Below are 13948 nucleotides of genomic sequence, written 5' to 3' on the forward strand. Positions count from 1 at the left end.
GGAGATGTCAGGGGTAAGTTTTTTTACACAGAGAATGGTGAGTGCGTGGAATGGGGTGCCAGCAACGGTGATAGAGGCGGATATGATAGGGTCTTTTAAGAGACTTTTGGATAGGTACATGGAGCTTAGAAAAATAGAGGGCTATGGGTAAGCCTAGTAATTTCTAAAGTAGGGACATGTTCAGCACAACTTTGTGGGCTGAAGGGCCTGTATTGTGCTGTAGGTTTTCTATGTTGCTATGAAAGAAGAGGTACAAATACAGTCTAAGCTCATTGTATACCCCAAACAGATGGAAAGTTGAATTACTGAGAGGAGGTGATTGATCCACGGTGTTGTGGCCAATAGGAATTCTATTATCAATACCAAGTTACATGGTTGGTATACCACTGATGCTTGTGAGATCTTGCTGTGCACATTTCCTACACTACAGCGGTGACTGCACCTCAAAGGCGTTCTGTGGATTGCAAACACGAGACGTTCTGCAGAAGCTGCAACGCACACAGAAAGTGGTTCACGGAATGATCCCTTGAATGACGTGATTAACGTGTGAGGAGGCTGTGCTCAGGGCCTGTACTCACTGGAATTTAGAAGAATGAGGAGGGGGATCTCATTCAAACCTATTGAATATTGAATGGCCTAGATAGAGTGGACATGGAGAGGATGTTTCCTATAATGGGGGAATCTAGGACCAAAGAGCACAGCCTCAGAATGGAGGGCTGTCCCTTTGGAACAGAGTTGAGGAGAGATTGATTTAGCCAGATGATGGTGAATCTGTGGAATTCACAGCTACAGATGGCTGTGGAGGCCAGGTCATTGTGCATATTTAAAGCAGAGATTGATAGGTTCTTGATCAGTGAGGGTGTCAAATGTTACAGGGAGAAAGCAGGAGAATGGGGTTTGAGAGGGCATTTGTTGTAATCAGCCATGATGAAATGGACCAAATGGCTCATCCTGTGTATCTTATGGTCTTATGGTGTAAAATGCTGGAGGAACCCAGTAAGTCAGGCAGCATCTACGGAGGGGAATCAACAATCACTCAGACTGTCGATTGAAACAAAGAGTCAACCTTTTGGTCAAGAGTATTATTGCCCTCTGCTTTTCTTCTCTCCCCTGCCCTCCATAGATGCTGCCTGACTTGCTGAGCTCCTCCAGAACTTTGTGTGGGTTGCTATCAGTTTTGGGACGTTCCCAATGGTGCATTGAAGCTTTATGATGAAAACAACCACTGAAATATCCAAAGTGTAATTCACGTGGCCAAGTGGTTAAGGCACTGGACTAGCGACCTGAAAGTCGTGAGTTCGAGCCCCAGCCGAGGCAGCATGTTGTGTCCTTGAGCAAGGCATTTAATCACACATTGCTCTGCGAAGACGCCGGTGCCAAGCTGTATGGGTCCTAATGCCCTTCCCTTGGACAACATTGGTGTCGTGGAGAGGGGAGACTTGCAGCATGGGCAACCGCTGGTCTTCCATACAACCTTGCCCAAGTCAGCACCCTGGAGAGTGAAGACTTTCCAGGCGCAGATCCATGGTCTGGCAAGACTAACGGATGCCTTTACTAATTGAACAATGAGGGAAGCAGGGGCTGACGGTGCTGCTGTGTCTGACTTGGCATTGAGTTCTGTATTACATCACAGTGTCGTATTTGAGGTCTCTCCTCAATGTCTTTCTCCCAGTAAACAAAAATAATTTCACTATGACAGTAATCTTCAATATGCTGCAATTCAAAAATCAGCTAAGCTCTGGCCTGTGAACCTGTCGTTGGATAATGGTGTGGAATTGTTATTTTGCTTCTATTGCCTTGTAGTTTAACTTCCCTATGCTTGCTTATAATATTTTTATATAATCACCTGTATATGTATCAGTACATTTTCTAGTAATTGTAGTATAGCTGACTCTATACTTGCTAGAACCTTCTCAGGTTTTCTACGGCAGGGGTCACGCCACTTGAATCTGGTTATTTTATAGGTTAATTGTTATTGCTGGAATGTTGTTCTCTCTCATATTCTGGTGTGAATATGAGACGACCACGACTGTTCTCTCTTTTTTTGTTTTTGTAAGACTTAATCAGACGGCTGTACGACAAAGTTTTATGCCTCGTTCTCGACCTCCAAGGACCCAACAACACCAGGTCCAGCAGCACGCTCCCAGTATAACCATATAACAATTACAGCATGGAAACAGGCCATCTCGTCCCTTCTAGTCCGTGCCAAACTCTTACTCTCCCAGTATCCATGGATGTTTCCCCAGAACACTGGATTGTGACCCTATGCCTGGGTAGTCCAGAGTGTTTACACAGAACACCAGGCTTTGAAGTCATTCTGGGGTTTCTCTGCATTTAACCAGCAGAACCATCCGAGGGCCCTGTTACTTAACAACACAAAGGCAATCAAACATTTCACCGTCTCGCCACACAGAATTAAAAGATGGATTATTCCACTGCCCACCACCACCTCTCTCTCACCCTGTCTTCTTTGCCATAATGCAGCCACCATCATTCTTCGTAACACAGCTACATTCCGTATTGTAATCTTCATCGTGAGACATGCCGAGGTTGTGACCCATCTCGTGGGCAATCGTTGAAGCCAGCCCAATCGGGTTCCTGTTGTGGTCCTGAGGGCAATTTATAAATGATCAGCACTGCCAGTATTATACAATGTAATGAGGAACTGTAGGGAGGTCACAGTCCTGTCCCAAATAGCCCCTGCTATTTCACCTCTCCAGCCAATCTCCTGCAGCCCAGCCAGGTTGGGACTTCACTCTTCTCTCCCTCACAAACCCAACCAGTTACTCAAATTACTTCAATCAGTCCTGGGGCAGCAGCTTCCAAGCCCCAGCCTCCATAAGGCATAGGAGCAGAATGCAGCCATTCAACGTATTGACTCTGCTCCACCATTCCATCAAGGCTGATACCCCCTCAATACAATTCCCTTCCTTTCTCCTGTAGCACTTGGTGCCCGGTCTAATCATAAAGCTGTCAATCTCAGCTTTAAATATACCTAATTCCACAGAATCACCACACTTTGGCTAAAGAAATTCCTCCTCACCTCTGTTCTAAAGAGATGTCCTTCTATTCTGAGGCTGTGCCCTCTGGTCCTAGACTCCCCCATTATAGGAAACACCCTTTCCACGCCTACTCTGTCTAGGCCTTTCAATATTCAATAGGATTCAATGAGATCCCCCCCCCCCCGCTGCCATTCTTCTAAACTCCAGTGAATACAGGCCCAGAGCCATCAAATGCTCCTCATTCATTAATCTTTTCATTCCTGGAATAACTTGTATAAAAATTTCCTCTGGATCCTCTCCAATGCCAGCACATCTTTTCTTAGATGTGAGGCCCAAAACTGCTCACAATACTTTAAATGTGATCTGATCTTACAAAGGCATGGATATAATGAGGCCTTATAAAGCCTCAGCGTTACCTCCTTGCCCTTGTACTCTAGCCCTCTCAAAGTGAATGCTATCATTGCATTTGCCTTCCTCACCACCGACTCTACATGCAAATTAACTTTTAAGGAATCCTGCAGGAGGATTCCCAAATCCCTTTACGCCTTTGAATATTGAATTTTCAATCATTTAAAAAATAATCTAGATCTTTATTCTTCTACCCAAGTGCATAAGTTCTCTCTAGCCTAAGGCATTTCACCATGATCCATTAATGGACTTATTCCTCACAAGTTAAACTCTATTTATTCATGAACATGATCAATGATTGTGACCTGCTCATTCCCAATCATGACTCTGTGATAACCGGCTGTTGTTCCTGGGTTGTAACAAAAGATGGGGGAATAACAGGCCCCCACCTGAGTCTGACAGTATTACCTCCACATGTTCTCATTTACATGAAAGGTTCACTCTGTCACTTAGACCACTAGTTCTCACCGTGGGCCTTATCACCCCACCCCCAGGAGACCCCCACTGGATTTGGTAGGGGCCATAAATAAAAAACACAGAACTGGGGGCCACAGGATTTTCTGAATGGACCGAGATAAGTCCGCTGTTTTAATGAAATGTTAGTAAAATATATATTTTAGATTATGAGAACACTCAGTCCTCTTTTATTGTCATTTAGAAATGCATACATGCATTAAGAAATGACACAATGTTTCTCCAGAGTGATATCGCGGAAAACAGGACAAACCAAAGACTAACACTGACAGAACCACATAATTATAACATATAGTTACAGCAGTGCAAAACAATACCATAATTTGATAAAGAACAGACCATGGGCACGGTAAAAAAAAAGTCTCAAGTCCCGAGTCGATCGACTCCCAAGTCCCTGATAGTAGGCAGCAAAAAGGAGAAACTCCCTGCCATAGACCTCCAAGGCACTGACGACTGCCGATGCCTTGGGAGCAGCCGACCACAGCCGACACTGAGTCCGTCCGTCCGAAAACTTCGAGCTTCCGACCAGCCCCTCTGATACAGCTTCCCGAGCGCCTTCGAGCTCGCCCCGGCCACTGAAACACACAAAACCAAGGATTCGGGGCCTTCTGCTCTGGAGATTCCGGTTACCACACAGTAGCAGTGGCAGCGAAGTGGGCATTTCAGAAGTTTCTCCAGATGTTCCTCTGTATTCTCACGTCTGTCTCCATCAAATCAGGATTGTGCACGGTCTCCAACTTGACAGATTACAGATATCATTCACCGGAGAGGCTGCGCGTACTGCTGTCGCGCCTCCATCTTCTCCTCCTCCTCCATTTCTTTGTTACTTATACGTAATTGAATTGGAGCCCAGAATGAAATGACGGGAAAATATGCTAGATAATGCGAATGGGGCATCAAAACAGCTTAACATGTGCATGTGGGGCGGGGGGAAGTGGCCTGTCAAACATTATCTCTGCTTCTGCTGACCATGCACAAATCACCATTCACACCCTGATGAGTCCAGTGACCCCCACTCCACATCCAGCCCCAAATCACTGATCACACAGTAAGCAATTCAACCAGTATCGATCAGTGAACTCAACCAGTCCCATCACGGACACCGGTCACCCCAGTATCGATCAGTGAACTCAACCAGTCCCATCACGGACACCGGTCACCCCAGTATTGATCAGAGAACTCAACCAGTCCCATCACGGACACCAGTCACCCCAGTATCGATCAGTGAACTCAACCAGTCCCATCACAGACACCAGTCACCCCAGTATCGATCAGTGAACTCAACCAGTCCCATCACGGACACCGGTCACCCCAGTATCGATCAGTGAACTCAACCAGTCCCATCACGGACACGGGTCACCCCAGTATCGATCAGTGAACTCAACCAGTCCCATCACGGACACGGGTCACCCCAGTATCGATCAGTGAACTCAACCAGTCCCATCACGGACACCGGTCACCCCAGTATCGATCGGTGAACTCAGCCAGTCCCATCACGGACACGGGTCACCCCAGTATCGATCAGTGAACTCAACCAGTCCCATCACGGACACCGGTCACCCCAGTATCGATCAGTGAACTCAACCAGTCCCATCACGGACACGGGTCACCCCAGTATCGATCAGTGAACTCAACCAGTCCCATCACGGACACCGGTCACCCCAGTATCGATCAGTGAACTCAACCAGTCCCATCACGGACACGGGTCACCCCAGTATCGATCAGTGAACTCAACCAGTCCCATCACGGACACCGGTCACCCCAGTATCGATCAGTGAACTCAACCAGTCCCATCACGGACACGGGTCACCCCAGTATCGATCAGTGAACTCAACCAGTCCCATCACGGACACCAGTCACCCCAGTATCGATCAGTGAACTCAACCAGTCCCATCACGGACACCAGTCACCCCAGTATCGATCAGTGAACTCAACCAGTCCCATCACGGACACCAGTCACCCCAGTATCGATCAGTGAACTCAACCAGTCCCATCACAGACACCAGTCACCCCAGTATCGATCAGTGAACTCAACCAGTCCCATCGCGGACACCAGTCACCCCAGTATCGATCAGTGAACTCAACCAGTCCCATCACGGACACCAGTCACCCCAGTATCGATCAGTGAACTCAACCAGTCCCATCACGGACACCAGTCACCCCAGTATCGAGGCCAGCTTCAAAAGGCGATGTTTCAAGAAGGCAACATCCATCATTGAGGACCCCCATCACCCAGGACATGCCCCCTCCTCATAGTTACCATCAAGGAGGAGGTACAGGAGTCTGAAGACACACACTCAATGTTTTCGGAACAGCTTCCTCCCCACCATCAGATTTCTGAATGGACAATGAACCCCAAGTACACTACCTCACTAGTTTTTTTTTGCTCTGTTCTTGCACCATTTAATTTAATTATATATTCAGATATTTACATATTGTAATTTGTAGGTTTTTATTATATGTATTGCGGTGTACTGCTGCTGCAAAACAACAAATTTCACGACATATGCCAGTGATATTAAACCCAATTCAGAGTCTGGGCAAAGGAGCTGGACGTGCAATGGGACACTGGACATTCCAGCAAGGATAACATACCTCGTTCACTCCACCGGATTGATAGGAACACATGGCAGATTTCGTCGCCAATCCAACCGTTGTTCCATCGAAGCTTCGGCCGCTGGAAAGATAAGTGGTTCATTTTAGATACAGAACGGTATTTGCAAATATAGAGATACAGACATTGAAGGTTGTTTTGTGTTGAGTAATTCACTAACCAAAACCACAATCATATCTCACCAAGCCCACTGGCAGTCTAGTTATTTAGCGGTCCAGAGCAGAATCCTGTGTTAGTCACCGGGAGGCTGCAGGAGTTAGATAAGTGGGTGACTGTCAGGGAAGGGAAGGGAAGAGCTCAGACAGTACAGAGCACCCCTGTGGCCATCTCCCTCAGTAATCGTTATCTCGCTTTGGATGCTGTTGAGGGGGGTGACCTGACAGAGGACGGCCATAGTGATCAGGTCTCTGACACTGAACCTGGTTCTGTGGTGCAGAAGGGAGAGAAGAAGATGAGGATTCCGGTAGTCATAGGGCATTCCATAGTGAGAGGAACAGACAGGAGGTTCTGTTAGCCTGACAGAGATACCCGCATGGTGTGTTCCCTCCCGGATGCCAGGGTATGGGATGTCTCGGATCAGGTGCAGAGTTTTCTGAAGGGAGAGGGAGAATAGCCAGAAGTCTTGATACACGTTGGTACCAGTGACATAGGTAGAAAAAGGGAGGAGGTCCTGAAGAGAGAAATCAGGGAGTTGGGTAGGAAGCTGAAAAGCAGGACCTTCAGGGTAGTAATCACAGAATTGCTGCCTGTGGCACGTGCTAACGAGCACAAGAATAGCATGATCAGTCATATTAATATGTGGCTGAGAGACTGGTGTAGGGAGCAGGGCTTCGGGTTTCTGGATCATTGGGGCCTCTTCTGGGGGAGGTATGACTTGTACAAAAAGGATGGGTTACACCTGAACCCAAGGGGGTTCAATATATTAGCAGGCAGGTTTAATAGAGCTATTAGGGAGGGTTTAAACTAATTTGGCAGGGGGATGGGAACCGGAGTGATAGAGCTGAAGAAGGGGAAAACGGAAATAAATCAAAGATGTTGTGCAACAGAGATGATAGAAAGGACAGGCAGGAGATGAGGCTTAATCACAGCCAGTGGCATGAATAACAGAGCAATAGAGGCATGGTGCAGTTAAAACAGAAAGCAACGAATACTGGACTGAAAGTGTTGGATTTGAATGCATGCAGCATAAATAAAATAGACAATCTAGAAATTCAGCTACAGGTTGGCAAATATGACGTTGTGGCCATCTCTGAAACTTGGCTAAAGGATGGACAATAGACAATAGGTGCAGCAGCAGGCCATTCAGCCCTTCGAGCCAGCACCACCATTCACTGCAATCATGGCTGATCATCCACAATCAGTACCCTTTTCCTGCCTTCTCCCCATATCCTTTCACTCCGCTATCTTTAAGAGCTCTATCTAACTCTTTTTTGAAAGAATCCACAGAATTGGCCTCCACTGCCTTCTGAGGCAGAGCATTCCACAGAACCACAACCCTCTGTGTGAAAAATTTTTTCCTCAACTCCGTTCTAAATTGTCTATCCCTTATTCTTAAACTGTGGCCTTTGCTTCTTGACTCCCCCAACATCGGGAACATGTTTCCTGCCTCTAGTGTGTCCAATCCCTTAATAATCTTTTATGTTTCAATCAGATCCCCTCTCATCCTTCTAAATTCCAGAGTATACAAGCCCAGTCGCTCCAATCTTTCAACATATGACAGTCCTGCCATCCCGGGAATTAACCTCGTGAACCTACGCTGCACTCCCTTAATAGCTAGAACGTCCTTCCTCAAATTTGGAGACCACAACTGTACACAATATTCCAGGTGTGGTCTCACCAGGGCCCTGTACAACTGCAGAAGGACCTCTTTGCTCCCATACTCAACTCCCCTTGTTATGAAGGCCAGCATGCCATTAGCTTTCTTCACTGCCTGCTGTACCTGCATGCTTACTTTCAGTGACTGATGAACAAGGACACCTAGATCTCGTTGTACTTCCCCTTTTCCTAACTTGACACCATTCAGATAGTAATCTGCCTTCCTGCTCTTGCCAACAAAGTGGATAACCTCACATTTATCCACATTAAACTGCATCTGCCATGCATCTGCCCACTCACCCAACCTGTCCAAGTCACCCTGCATTCTCATAACATCCTCCTCACATTTCACACTGCCACCCAGCTTTGTGTCATCTGAAAATATGCTAATGTTATTTTTAATCTCTTCATCTAAATCATTAATGTATATTGTAAATAGCTGCAGTCCCAGCACCGAGCCTTGCGGTACCCCACTGGTCACCGCCTGCCATTCTGAAAGGGACCCGTTAATCCCTACTCTTTGTTTCCTGTCTGCCAACCAATTTTCTGTCCATGTCAGTACCCTACCCCCAATACCATATGCTCTAATTTTGCACGCTAACCTCCTATGTGGGACCTTATCAAAGGCTTTCTGAAAGTCCAGGTACACTCCATCCACTGGATCTCCCTTGTCCATTTTCATAGTTACATCCTCAAAAAATTCCAGAAGATTAGTCAAGCATGATTTCCCCTTCATAAATCCATGCTGACTCGGACCGATCCTGTTACTGCTATCCAAATATGCCGCTATTACATCTTTTATAATTGATTCCAGCATCTTCCCCACCACTGATGTCAGACTAACTGGTCTATAATTGCCTGATGGCTGCCATTGGGAGCTGAATGTCCAAGGATATACGGTGTATTGGAAAGATAGGTTGGTAGGCAGAGGGGATGGTGTGACCCTGTGTATAAGAAATAATATTAAATCATTAGAAAGGGATAACATAAGACCGGAAGGTGTAGAGTCTCTATGGGTTGAGTTAAGAAATGGCAAGGGTAAAAGGACCCTAATGGCAGTTGTATACAGGCCTCCAAACAGCAGCCGGGATGTGGATTACAAATTACAACAGGAGATAGAAAAGGCGTGTCAGAAAGGCAATGTCATGATAATCATTGGGAATTTTAACATGAAAGTGGATTGGGAAAACCAGGCCAGTACTGGACCTCAAGAGAGAGAATTTGTAGAATGTCTAGGGGATTGGTTTTTAGAACAGCTTGTTGTTGAGCCCACTTGGGGATCAGCTGTGCTGGATTGGGTGTTGTGCAATGATCCGAAGGTGATAAGAGAGCTTCAGGTTAAAGAACCCTTGGGGAACAGTGATCACAATATGATCGAGTTCACTTTGAAATTTGAGAAGGAGAAACTAAATTCCAATGTGTCAGCATTTCAGTGGAATAAAGGAAATTACATTGGCATGAGAGGGGAACTGGCCAAGGTTGACTGGAAAGAGACACTAGTAGGAAGGACAGCAGAACAGCAATGGCTGGAGTTTCTGTGAAAAATGAGGGAAAAGCAAGACAGATATATTCCAAATAAGAAGAAATTTTCGATTGGAAGGACACTACCGTGGCTGACAAATGAAGTCAGACCCAAAGTAAAAGCAGAAGAGAGGGCATACAAGGAAGCCAAAGCTAGTGGGAAGCCAAACTGTCTTCCCCCTGTGGCTGTAATCCAGATCTCGTTCCCACACTCACTGTGGAAATGGACCTAGAGGCCAACACCCTCTTGATGTCAGGAGGGGTGGGGAATCTGACATAATAATGGTGCAGGTTCATTGTTGAAATAGCTAATGAGTATGTTATCTTCCCTAGAAGACACCAAACAGCACCCACACAAGATATGAACTACAACTTTTTGCCTGAATAGTTAGAACTTTGATTCATCTAAATCACAATGATTAGCACAACCAATTGTTTGATGAATCCCTGGAATGCCATCTTTATGTAAATTAAATAAAAATGAACAACTTTTATATCAGAGAAACATGGACATTCCCCGGGGCAGAGGTCCACAAACATAGAGACTTTGATTTCAAATTAACAACAGCAGCTTTCCAAGTTCTGCTGCCTCGTGCGAGTACGTACGTGACCAACTGTGCATTATCGTGTCTCTTTTTTGGTATCAGCTCCTTCCCCCGCCATATCAAGAAGTTATCTAGCGTGGTGTCAGGATTGGGACTGACCACGATTTTGTCCGAATGGGTCCACACTTCCAAACCTACCAAAGCCACGCGGATATTGAGAGACCTGTACAACTAAGATAAAGAAAAAAGTGAACAAACTGACAATGGAGGGATTACGAGAGCCACACAATTTACTGACATAAGCATGAAAAATGTTAAAAAATAAAATTTGCCCTTCTGTTAGACTTCTGTTAAAATTTGAAAAGCTAAAACAGGGGCAAAAAGTCACTAATGCTCCATTGCATGTTCCCTCTCCAACAGTCGATCTTTGTCTGGAGGAGTGAAGCCTTTTCCTGGACCAGCCATCATCAGCTCCTGAGAGAGGCTGGCCACGTTAGACTAGAGCTGAATCAATGGAAAATGCCCCAGCGTGAACCATCAAACTCTTCCAACTAAAGGAACATTCAGGGGAAGATTCACCATCAGGTTCTCAATACAGAGAGAACAGGAGTCTGGACATTGTCTCAACAGAAAGCAAAACCTGACCATGGATAACTGAGAAACACACACAAGACACTGGAGGAGCTCAGTAGGTCAGGAAGCATCTATGGAGGGGAATAAGGAGTCGATAATGAAGGGTCTCAGCCCAATATGTTAACTATTTATCTCCCTCCATAGATACTTCCTGTTCTTCCAGTGTTTAGTGTGTGTTGCTCAAGATTTCCAACATCTGCAGAATCTCCTGTGTTTACAATGTGCCATGGACAACCGTGTGCTTTTGCAGATTTAAATTTCAATTTTAAATGGATACTTTATTGAAAGTAAAGCTGTAACAAATATATCTGTGAGAAGGAAAGGAATATTTGGGATTGGGGATCTTTTGTGAAGTTCAATCGGATGATTTCAGCCTGGTGCACAATGGGATAGTCATCAAGTGCTCGAGGTGGACGAACCAGATGACCACGTGGCCAGAGGAAACTCTTACCAGCTGTGGAAATGTGTTGGGTGGAGGTAGCCTTCCCAGGTGGTGAGCCCTGCTGTACACCACCGAGGACTGTGTCGTAGGGTATCCCTCCCCACTGCATCTGCACATTTCCAAGGGTTTCCGGTTATATTTCAGACATTCACAATGTGCAATTTTATCATTTAGCTGTAAGATAAAATAACCATTACCTTGTCCACGTGATTCACTATTTCCATCATTCGGTGCCGTATGGTTAGAATGTCTCGGTTGAATTTTCGATACTGAAATGGAAAAGGTCACACTGACTATTAACACCATGGACCAAATCCAAGCCAAGCAGGAAGGCAGTGAACAGTAATGTTCACCTTGATGCTCATGTCCCAGTGCCTGTACCTTCATGAACAGTCACAGAAACAGTCCCTTCAGCCCAACATATCCATGTTGACCTTCAGCCCATTTACACTAATCCTGTATTAGGACCATATCCTCCGATGCCTTGCCATTTAAGTGTCCGTTCTGGAATGGTTTGTGTCCTACAACCATTAAGCTCCTGAACCAACGTGGACAACTTCACTCACCACAACTCCGGACTGATGCTATGACCTATAGATTCAATTTCGAGGACTCTCCACAGCTCGTGTTCTCAGGATTATTTTTATTTGCAACTTGTTTCCGTTTGCCTATTGGTGTTTGTCAGTCTTTGTTTATTTATAATTTTTTCATAAATTCTATTTTACTTCTTTATTTTCTTGTAAATGCCCACAGGAAATGAATCTCAAGGCAGCATATGGCAACATATATGTACTTAGATAATACAAAGTAAATTTACTTTGAATGTTCTCTGGCAGTGAGTTTTGATATCGACCACTCTCTGTGTAAAAAAAACTGTCTCCTCACATCCCTTTTCAATATCCTTCCTCTCACCTTAAGTGCCTGCCCTCTTGTTTTCGATTCCATGTGTACTATCTATGCATCTAACAATTTTAAATACCCCTATCAGGCCCTCCTCAACTTCCTCCCGATCGCTCCCCATAAATAAATCCAACAACTTCCCGGTAATCTCCTCCGCGCTGTGCAGTGGAATCACATTCCTCCAGGAGTGGGATGACCAGAGAAGCACTCACAATGAATTCAATAACCTCCCTTCTGTGAAATGGGCAGTGTTTAATAGACCACAGCACCTGCTGATGTTGAATGGAATCCTTTGAGTTTGTGGGAGCTCACAGAAGGAATAAGAATGTTGTACTTTGAATCCTTTATTGGCTGGTCTGGATTTACATATAGGCTAGAGAGGGGAAATCTGGCAGATTCTCTCCACGAGGAGGGAAATGGATGGAAAGGCTCACTACCATACACTAATATACTTATGTATAGAATGACATGTGAATATCTCAGTACACGAGACTATAAACAGCCAATCGTCATCATTATGTGCTGTGTCATGTGCCATGGGTGATCATGGTCTTTGGCCGTGATCGTTCTTGGCAAATGTTTCTACAGAAGTGGTTTCCCATTGCCTTCTTCTGGGCAGTGTCTTAACAAAATGGGTGACCCCAGCCATTATCAATACTCTTCAGAGATTGTCTGCCTGGCGTTGTGGTAGTATAACCAGGACTTGTGATATGCAGCAGCTGTTCATCTGACCATCCACCACCTGCTCCACGGCTTCACGTGACCCTGATCGGTGGTGGGGGGCTAAGCAGGTGCTACACTTCCCCCAAGGGTGACCTGTAGGCTAGCAGAGGGAAGGAGTTTACACCTCCTTTAGCAAAGACACATCTCCACCCTGCTACCCAGATCGCTAATAACTTCATTTATTACCACAGAGTCAAAATAACAGTTCAGCATGGACTCGATGGGCTGAAGGGCCTGTTTCTGTGCTGTAATGCTCTATGACTTTATATAATATCAACCATGCCGTGACAAAACCTTTTACACAATGCGGGACAACGGGGAAGCTTGGACAGAAAGTGATTACATGTGCCTCAGATGCCTGGAAGTCAGAGTCAGAATCAGATTTAATTTTGTGGTGAAATTTGTGAAATTTGTTAAATTTGTAACTCCTGCCTGAGATTATAAACAGATTTAGCAACTCAATGCACTGCTGCCAGGTGAGATCTGTAGAAATTCACCATGAGAAGCCACTCAGGATCAGGCAGGACAGTGATTGAAAAGAAGACAGAAATGGATCAGATTGGAAGTTTATAAGATTATGAGATGGTGTAGCCAGCCATTTCTTCTTCCAGCGCTGGAGGGTATACATTTAAGTTGAGAGGGGAAGGATTTCTGTCATTTCAAAGGCGATGTTGAGGAAAGTTTCCTGCACAGATAGTGCTGGGTGCCTGGAATGTACTGCCAGGGGTGGTGTGATAGAGATGTTCAAGAGCTTCTTAGGCACATAACTGCGCAGAGAATGAGGGATGTGGAAATCGTGTAAGCAGAAGGGATTCATTTAGATACACATTTAGTTACTAGTTTAATTAGTTCTGCACAACATTATGGGTCA

At 45.4% G+C, this 13948-nt stretch overlaps 1 protein-coding gene across 2 annotated transcripts in view; it reads right to left on the minus strand.

The window, feature by feature from the left end:
- adam8a (ADAM metallopeptidase domain 8a) overlaps nt 1–13948 on the minus strand; it is a 69402-nt gene that overhangs the window by 35396 nt on the left and 20058 nt on the right. For both annotated transcript variants that reach the window (XM_063070303.1, XM_063070302.1), the window contains exons 8-11: nt 11652–11723; nt 10441–10610; nt 6480–6561; nt 2461–2609 (exon numbers count right to left, since the gene is read on the minus strand). In XM_063070303.1, the coding sequence (XP_062926373.1) occupies nt 2461–2609; nt 6480–6561; nt 10441–10610; nt 11652–11723 (473 nt within the window). The remainder of the gene's footprint in view (nt 1–2460; nt 2610–6479; nt 6562–10440; nt 10611–11651; nt 11724–13948) is intronic.

Source organism: Mobula hypostoma, chromosome 18, assembly GCF_963921235.1.
Source record: "Mobula hypostoma chromosome 18, sMobHyp1.1, whole genome shotgun sequence".
Lineage (NCBI taxonomy): Eukaryota > Metazoa > Chordata > Chondrichthyes > Myliobatiformes > Myliobatidae > Mobula > Mobula hypostoma.